Source organism: Engraulis encrasicolus, chromosome 24 (assembly GCF_034702125.1).
Source record: "Engraulis encrasicolus isolate BLACKSEA-1 chromosome 24, IST_EnEncr_1.0, whole genome shotgun sequence".
Lineage (NCBI taxonomy): Eukaryota > Metazoa > Chordata > Actinopteri > Clupeiformes > Engraulidae > Engraulis > Engraulis encrasicolus.
Window position 1 is genome coordinate 37,110,991 of NC_085880.1, and position 9,916 is coordinate 37,120,906.

Below are 9,916 nucleotides of genomic sequence, written 5' to 3' on the forward strand. Positions count from 1 at the left end.
CACACACACACACACACACACACACACACACACACACACACACACACACACACACACACACACACACACACACACACACACACACACACACACACACACACAGGGCAGACATCACACATCACACATTAGCACTCTGTGCGGCGAGGCGACAGCGGCGGTAATAGACGACGGCACTAATGAAAAATGAGTCGTACATCACTCCTGATTACAGCTGAAGGACTCTGCACCTCCTGTGTGTGATTTCTGATTCCCTCCATCCATCACGGACAGAGTCAGAAAGAGAGAGAGAGAGAGAGAGAGAGAGAGAGAGAGAGAGAGAGAGAGAGAGAGAGAGAGAGAGAGAGAGAGAGAGAGAGAGCACAAGAGAGTGAGAGACAAAGAGAGAGAGAGAGAGATGGAGAGAGAGAGAGAAAGAGAGAAAGAGAGAGTGAGAGAGAAAGAAAGAGAGAGAAAGAAAGTGAGAGAAAGTGAGAGTGAGAGAGGGAGAAAGAGAGAAAAGGAGAGAGAGGACAAAGAGAGAGAGAGAGAGGAGGGAGAGAGAGGAGGGAGAGAGAGGACAAAGAGAGAGAGAGAGAGAGAGAGAGAGAGAGAAAGCTAGAGAGAGAGAGACGGGGGAGATGACTGCAAGAGTATATGGCAGAGTGTTAATTCAACACTTAGGTAGTCAATTTCTTCCAGTCGCTCTTACTGCCCAAATGCTGAATTCACACGGCAGAATTGACCCGTGGAAGAGGGAAAAGATGGAAGTGGAAAATAGTTGAGCTGATTGAGATGAGAGATGGAGAGAGAGTGATGTGTGACAACATGTGATGGAGATAGTGTGTGAGTACGCAAAAACAAAAACAGAGAGTATACTGTAGAAAAAAGCCGGAGGGATGGAGAAATAAAGAGGGTGAAAAAGAGGGAGATAGGGAAGAGAGAAACAGAGAAATGATGGGGTCGGAGAGAGAGAGAGAGAGAGAGAGAGAGAGAGAGAGAGAGAGGTGAGTGGTAGAAAGGTGGGTTACAGTGAGATGGAGAGAGAGAGAGAGAGAGAGAGAGAGAGAGAGAGAGAGAGAGAGAGATATGCTGATATACAATGTGTCTTATGAAGTAGTGGAGAGGAAAAGGCCTATTAACCATGTTTCACTCTGTCTTCAACATCATAGTCATTTTTAGTGCATTGCATCACAGCTCCACGACCCACCCAGGAACCCTCCGCAACCCACTGTTGGGTCCCGACCCACCAGTTGAGAATCACTGCTATACACCATTTTGCAACCAGACTCTTCATATGTCTGGTCAGCCCAGGGTAGGCAGGGAGCAGGAGGATGGGGCACATGTCTGATCCCTTCCCTACCCCTCAACCCCTTTCTAAAAAGTATGTTCTCAATGTATTTGAATGGCAAGAATAGACACATAAATGATAAGAATTCTGGGGTCCGTTTCTCGAAAGCGTCTTTGCTATCGTTGTTTGCAAAGTCCTTCATAAGAGCGACTCAACTCTCTCTTGACAGCGACACTCGCCACTAAATCCAAGGGAACAGTAAGACGGTCTTAAGACGGTCTTAAGGCGGTCTTAAGGCGGTTAGCAACGACAAGAACCGAGAAACGGACCCCTGAACAGTCATTTCCAATAATAAAATGCAAAAGTCAAAAATGGTGGATAGTAGACTATACACCATTTTGCAACCAGACTCTTCATATGTCTGGTCAGCCCAGGGTAGGCAGGGAGCAGGAGGATGGGGCACATGTCTGATCCCTTCCCTACCATGGCCGTAACTACCATTGAGGACACAGAGGTCATGTCCTCTGTATTTTTTTTCAGTAATGTAGAATGTATCTATTGATGAAAACCGATATATGATCAACAGTGATAAATTCAGTCTATGTACACCACCCCCATTTATCCTCAGGGCAGTGATTAATGGAAACAAACTGATTGAAGTGTTTGAAGCATTCTAAATGTTCAGTATGCACAGCATGCAGTATTTGACCTCGGTATTTGTAAATATCTGGTTACGGCCCTGTTCCCTTCCCCTCCCCCATAGGCCAAACTCCATTACTTCAAAGCTACATGTTTATCAGGCCCCGCCAGCGCACAACTGATGTACAATATCCCATTACATACTCACCACTCACTCTACTTCCCTTCTCTCTGCATCTCTCCCTCTCTCTCACACACACACACACACACACACTGACACAGACACACATACACACACACACACTGACAAGGACACACACACATACACTCACATACACACTCTTCCCTCATCATTTCTTCTCTACTCTCTCTCTCCTTCCACAGCCGTTCACACACACACACACACACACACACACACACACACACACACACACACACACACACACACACACACACACACACACACACACACTACATCTTAAACACACACACACACACACACACACTACATCTTAAACACACACACACACACACACACACACACACACACACACACACACACACACACACACACACACACACACACACACACAAACACACACACGCACGCACGCACGCACGCACGCACGCACGCACGCACGCACGCACACACACACACGCACACACACACACACACACACACACACACACACACACATTCAACGACAGCAGTAGGTGGAAAGTCGTTTCAGAGTGGGAGGATAATTTGTTTTGCTCTTCGCTAGAGGATGGAGTCCAGTAGAGGAAGTGCGTACATGAATCACACACGCCGAGCTTTCCATAGCAACGACTCAAGCAACAACTCAACCCCTGCCGACGGTCTTGACAACCCTGCTGATGCCCTTCAAACGCCATGGCAACCAACACTGCCACCGAGCAGCCGGCTCGCCCGCCCGCCCGCTCGGCTGCCCGCGGCAACACTGCAGAAAATCGCCCGCCCTCAGCCCTCCTCGCCACTGCCACCGCATGTGCTGCCAAAAAACATCACCCACCCACACATCCATAACAGAGCGTCACGCGCCAAGAAACTTCTGCGCTTTGCTAACCAGCGTCACCATGTAAAACGCTCAGAGGACACGGTGCTCCTACTTGCTCATTACATTTAGCTGGGGGTCTTTTCCAGCGTAAATTACTGTACTTACAAGGTCAGTCTCCCTGCCGCAATAAGGAGGGGTTTTTGCAGTGTGGAGAGAGTTTATACACGATGAAACATGCTGTGCTATTTGGTCTCAATTGATTTAGTTTGATTTGAACTCTTTGAGTGTCCAATGAACACTTAGAGAATTTAACACTATTTTGGAGCAGACAATATTTAAAAAAAAAAATTGGGGGCATTTTTGGCCTTTATTACGATAGTGCAGTGAACGGTTGGATAGGAAGTGAGTGGGGAGAGAGAGCAGTGGCGGTTTTAGGAGACCTGAGGCCCTGGGCGAAGAACAACTTTGAGGCGCACCCCATAATAATCCATGATGTATAAAGGTAGGAGGAAAACGAATGTTATAAAGCAATGACGAGGCCCCTGACTGGACGAGGCCCTTGGTCCTCCTCGCCACTGCCACCGCATGCGCTGCCAAAAAACATCACCCACCCACACATCCATAACAGAGCGTCGCGCGCCAAGAAACTTCTGCGCTTTTGCTAACCAGCGTCGACACCATGTAAACGCTTAGAGGACACACACGGTTCTCCTACATGCTCATTACATTTCCCAGGGTAAATTACTGTACTTAAGTAAATAAATAAGTATGCCCTTTATTATCCCACAATGGGGAAATTCATTTGTTGCAGCAGTAACATACATAGAGATGTGCAAAAAGCAAACGGCACACATACAGACACGGGACCAGGACGATTAAAAAGTTTATAAAAAAGATACAAAATAGAGATAGATAGAGATAGAGATGTTATAGAAAAAGGAGATGTTAAAAACAAGTACATTAGTAAAAAGTGCAAGGACTGTGGCAATGAGGAGGGTTTTTTTGCAAAGAGTTTATATACAATTAAACATGCAATGTGATTCGGTTTCCAGGGATTTAGTTGGAATTGTTTTAATTTGAACTATTTTTGTGTGGAATGAAGACTTTGAGAATTGTTTTGGTATTTATTGGCTTTTCAGTGTTAATTCAACACTCAAAAGCTTTGAATTTCTCACTAAAATCGAACGGACTCAAATCAAATTCTCCCCCAGTATGTTTTGATATCATCATAGAAGAAGAAGAAGAAGAAGAAGAAGAAGAAGAAGAAGAAGAAGAAGAAGAAGAAGGGAGAAAAACAACAACAGCAGCAGTAGCAACAATGTTTGGACGCCTATTATTATTTGATGTGGGTATAACACATTTTAGACAAAGCAACACAAGAGAGAAAATCAGCATTGTCCAGTAGTGTCAGAGGAGATCAGATCAGAAGTCTTTGAAGTGTCAAGATGTCTCTTCCCTGAATAAGATTTCCTGTCTGTCTCCCGTCGATGCACCATATGAAAAAACAGAAGCCCGTGGAATTACCCCTTGGTTGTTGTCTCTTGCCTGTTTCCCTCAGGACAAAATAAGTCCCCCCCTAAACTTTCCTCTGTCCAATGGGGCGTTTACTACTTCCTGCGCCTTCACAAGACCAGCGAGACTCCTGTATTAATACCTGGCATGACTGACAGCATGCTGTCGATAATCGACACGCATAGCCAGCAGAGCATTTTCATTTCAATTAAGTCACACAGTCAGATTGTTCCACTCCATTTGAGTAAGAGCGTGGTGAGGATACAAACAACACAGCTTTTTTTGTTTCAAAGGAAAGAAGTTTACCGCACACTTTCTTGACTTTTATGCTCGTTTATTTAGAGCGAACAACGCGTTTCGCCTCAGTGCGTCCTCAAACGCGTTGTTCGCTCTAAATAAACGAGCATAAGAGTCAAGAAAGTGTGCGGTAGACTTCTTTCCTTTGAAGTATTGAACACTCCTGCGTTTAGGCCTACCAGCACCTAGGAGCTGTACATCGAACTTTGAACTGTTGAATCTTTATTTTGTTATTTGCATACGGTCTTATCCTATCATAAGTATTATATTCATCCTGGAAAACCTTCATCCAGTGGCGGCTTGCCCATAGAGGGCGCTCGGGCGCCGCCCTCCTCAGAGCCGTATATAGAGAGAGTCTGGACAACTATGGGGTCGAACGTTCGAGCTATCCCGCTATTTTGATTGGTTCTGGGCTGGTCACATGTTTTATAGACGCCATTTTCGTTCCCCACGCTCCCATTAATGAGCATTATCAGATATAAAAAACAACGCTTCACTATAATATTATAACATCATTATTATGTCAAACTGTTGTGCATATGGCTGTAGCGCAGGGCCGGGTCAGGAGAAACAAACAGCATCGTTTAACTCGTGACATAAACGGAGGATTTGGGACATGCATGGATATAAACTCCCCTTTATGGATTAAAGGTCAGCATTAATAACCGGAAAGCAGCAGATTTCTCCGTGTTGTGTGAGGTAAATGTATTCCCCCCCTACGACTTTTGTTAACAATTACTTTTGAAAGAAATAAATAGCCATGATGATGGCATGGGGTTATGTTTCTGTCATAACTTGAAATTAGCTTGTCAAATCTTAATTGCCACCTGTAATAAGTATGCTATACTGTGAAAACATAACTTTGCCCACCAAGTTATTATTTCTGTCGCGCTAATAAGGTCCTTTCCCCCTGCGGTTTAAACTCACGTCCAGTCTCGGATATCCAGACTGCTACGAGCATCCAGACTCATACAGTGACCTGCAATCCTGATTATGCACTGCTGAGCACATCGTTATTTTTAAACTACTAAATCTCGACACAACGTGAAACTTTGGCGCAAGTATCACCAGGGTCCCTGTACATGAACTTGAGCATCGTTGTGAATATTATTTATGTACATTACTTAAATAGGCCTATCGACTTTGACGTTGGCTGTACCTAGGCAACAACAACTCGGCAACGCTTGAATGCACTGCTGAGCACATCAAAACTATGCCGACAAAAACCCTCTTTTAAGCAAACCCCTTCCATACGAACGAACCTGTTAACGTTTGTTTTCATATGTTGGGATCTTGATAATACTACAACCCAAGTTTGATGGTCTATGAAGCCTTATTTGTATTTTAGATCCAGCGATTTTGACGGTATGCTGCCCATAGGGTTACACTGTAGAATCCTCGCCGTGGGGAACGAAAATGGCGCCATGATTCGAGTTGGCCGGACTCTCTTTATATACGGCTCTGGCCCTCCTGCCGCTGAGAGGAAGAGGAGGAGAAAACAATAAATGTATAATTCGAAATAATATGTGTATCATTTCCCCACATATGTGTGGTCCATGCCAAGTGTATTCATGTGTGTTTCTACAATAATCCAAAATGAATCTGTCATGTCTGCCTTTGAATTTCGACTGTGGGAATCACAATTTTCTCTTCTTGGGCGCTGTCTTGAGCGACCCTGAAGTGAGGCAAACGGCCAATCGGGAAATGGTTGCCAAGACAAAATATTAAAAAAAATCGATTCATTTCAGCCTATCAGCGTCGCCGAAAAAAAAAAAAATGATTGGGGGCGCTAGAAATTGCGAACTACAGAAATGTTTGTGCTGTCACCATAGTGATCAGCTAAACTTCTTTGTTGACGTTTTACACAATCTGAGAGGAATGATGGCGGCGATATTGACCGTAGCTGAGGTGAATCCACCAAATTCAGTCATTTCTTTGAGGAACTATCCTTTCGCAAGAAGGACGATGGCTGAAAGGATACAGGTGAAGGAGCTGGGGCCCGACAAACCAGAGATTAATATAGCACAGCCAACCAAAGAGGGGACGAGGAAGTACATTCGGACTTTTAACCGAAGTTGGTTTGAGCGAAAGTCCTGGCTAACAGGCTGTGGGGCAACCAGTGCACTGTTTTGTTTTCCCTGCATCCTCTTCAAAAATGACAAGTCCGATACGACATGGACTGAGTCTGGACAGACGGATTTAAAGCACTTATCTGAACGGATGAAAAAACACGAACGGTCAAGAGTGCACATGGAGAATTGTGTAAAGCTTGCCATGCTAGGGAGGGTCAGCATAGCGACTCAATTAGACGACGGTCACCGCATAGCCATTCGGCGGCACAATGAGGAGGTAGACAAAAATAGACATGTTTTGTCAAAGATCATTGATTGTGTGAAATTCTGTGGTGCGTTTGAGCTGGCAATGAGGGGACACGACGAGAGAGAGAGTTCTGACAACCCAGGAATTTTCAGGGGCCTGGTGGACCTATTGGCTTCAATCGATCAGGACCTGAGGCAGCACCTGGACAACGCCACCGTGTTCAAAGGTACATCCAAAACTGTACAAAACGAACTGTTGGACTGTATGCTGGCAGTCCTTAAAGAAAGAATAATCGAAGAGGTTACAACTGCGCGGTACGTAGCTATCCAGGCAGACGAGACCACTGACGTATCCACTCATTGTCAGCTTGTTCTAGTACTACGCTACATCGACAACGAGCATAACGTACAAGAACGTTTTTTTTTCGAGTTCATGAAGCTGGAAAGGGCATGTGCGGATGTGATATCGGATGCTTTGCTGGAGAGGCTGCGCACTATTCTTCCCGAGGGCCAGGGTGGAAAGTTGATTGCCCAGGCCTATGATGGGGCCGCTGTGATGAGGGGAGCCACTGGCGGAGTGCAGCGCAAGGTGCAAGACATCTACCCTACCGCGCATTACACCCACTGTTACGCCCATCAACTCAACCTTGTCATGCAGAAAGCAACTTCTCACATTCCCCAGATAAGTCACTTCTTTTCAGATATGGGGGGATTCGCTTCTTTTTTTACCAAGTCGACCAAGAGAACAGCTGTGCTTGATGAAATGGTGGCCCACAGACTTCCGAGTGCCTCGTCAACACGCTGGAACTTTAACAGTCGTGCAGTGAACACTGTGTACGAGCACAAGGATGACCTGGTCAGGTGTTTTCAGACCATCCGCAACAGCGACGCTTTTGATGGACAGACAAACAGAGAAGCCGGTGGGTTTGTCCGTATGCTGGAAGACGACTCATTCTGTTTCTTCCTCAACCTCTTCCACAAGATTATGCCACATGTCGATATCTTGTACAGCCAGCTACAGAGGAGAAACTGTGACTCCATCTACATCGGAGGGGCCATGCAGGCATTCATTCGCCGCATGCAGAATATCAGGTAAATGCATCAATATTAAAAGTAGCCGTGATGTTAATTATCCGATCATTGTTGGTTAATATACTGACAGCCTTCTGAACTCATGAATTGTATGTGTTGGATCAGGGATGCTGTCCCTTTCTTGGTTGGGGATGAGGAGTACAGGGGACCTGTTCAGGAACCAGCCCCAAAGAGACGGAGAACGTTGGAAGAGGACAGACAGCACCGTTTGGCAGAGGAGGTAAGCACTTGTTTACATCCGAGTGTCAATAAACATTTAATTAACTCAAAAACGGCAACTATCTGAAATTCTGTCGCAAAAAAACATTTAATGTTGTGTAATGTTATTTACACAGAATTATAGTCCAATCATGTATGTTATGTTTGTATGTGTTGTATTTCAATGTAACACATGCATTTCTGCAATAAAATAACCAAGGTCTGCTGGTGTTGATGCAGACTCTATACATTATAGATATGCAAGAGTAGAAGGGTTCACAGGCCATTATGATTCTCATGAAATGATAACTACAAATATATTATACCTTTATATCATACCATCTCATATTATGAAAAAAACTAATGACTATTCAAAATGTGATTGCTGAATATCCCCTAAACACTCCCAGTTAGTCTTATTAAACTCACTCTTCCATGAATGTCCTGAATCTGATGCACTGGCAGGGAACACCTTGGTTACATTCATTTCCTATTGTCTACACTTCTCTATATGAATGCCTGCTTGTATTGTTAAAAAACGTTGTATATTGCTTCTTACAGAGTGATAAAATGTATCTATTGCCTCTCTCTAGTCTCTACCCATCATTTCCTGTGAAAACCTAATTCTTAATTTTTAAATTTCACATTTCATAGGTGTGTGACACCATTATGACCCATGCCACAGAGAGATTTGCCTTCACCAAACACCTTGTCAGCGCCACTTTGTTGCAAGGAGACCTCTTCCAACAGCACAGGAGAAAGTTCCCAGATAGAGCCCTGGAAACTACAGTGGAAGCCTATCCCTCACTGGACAAGGCCAGACTTAAAACAGAACTGTCCCTGATCTATGACAATGAGGAGTTCCAGAATTGCAGTGGTGCGCTGGCTCTTTACCAGGTTTTGATGGCAAATAACCTTCAGGACACTTTCGCCGAAACTGTAAGTCTTTTAAACATCCTCATCACCACACCCATGACAACAGCGGAATCAGAGAGGTGCTTCTCTACATTAAACAGGATAAAAACCTTCCTCAGGAATACCATGGCACAAGACAGGCTTAATGCTCTAGCAATGCTCTCCATTGAAAAGAAGATGGCACGTGGCATTCATGATTTCAATTCCAGGGTGATTGAAAAATTCGCTTCTCAGAAGGACAGAAGAGCAAAATTCTTATACAAATAGGGACTTGCACCATTTTTTGTGTCTAGATGTGTGCAGCTGTGAATGCAGATACTGTATTTGTTCATAATGTAAGATCCATGTACATTCAGTTTTGTGTGTGTGTGTGTGTGTGTGTATGTGTGTGTGTGTGTGTGTGCGCGCGTGCATTTGAGGTTGTGGATGTGTGCTAGTGTGAATACAGATAGATGATCTGCACGTATGGATTCAGGTTGTGTGTGTGTGTGCATATTTGCACATGTTGATGTGTGCTGGTGTGAATACGGTACAAACACTATGTATATATTTTGTTCATATGTCATTTAGACAGAGATTATTTAAGTATATATTCTAGACTGTATAAGTCTCTCTGATTTAGATATGTGTGTGTGTGTGTGTGTGTGTGTGTGTGTGTATTG

The 9,916-nt window shown here is 44.4% G+C and overlaps 1 protein-coding gene across 1 annotated transcript; it reads left to right on the forward strand.

Moving 5' to 3' along the window:
- Positions 1–7,152: 7,152 nt before the first annotated feature.
- Positions 7,153–9,609, forward strand: LOC134441095 (zinc finger MYM-type protein 1-like). The gene is made up of 3 exons (XM_063191285.1): positions 7,153–8,141; positions 8,247–8,361; positions 8,994–9,609. Exons 1-3 carry the CDS (start codon positions 7,153–7,155, stop codon positions 9,519–9,521), a joined length of 1,632 nt encoding a protein of 543 aa, XP_063047355.1. The 3' UTR covers positions 9,522–9,609.
- Positions 9,610–9,916: the final 307 nt, after the last annotated feature.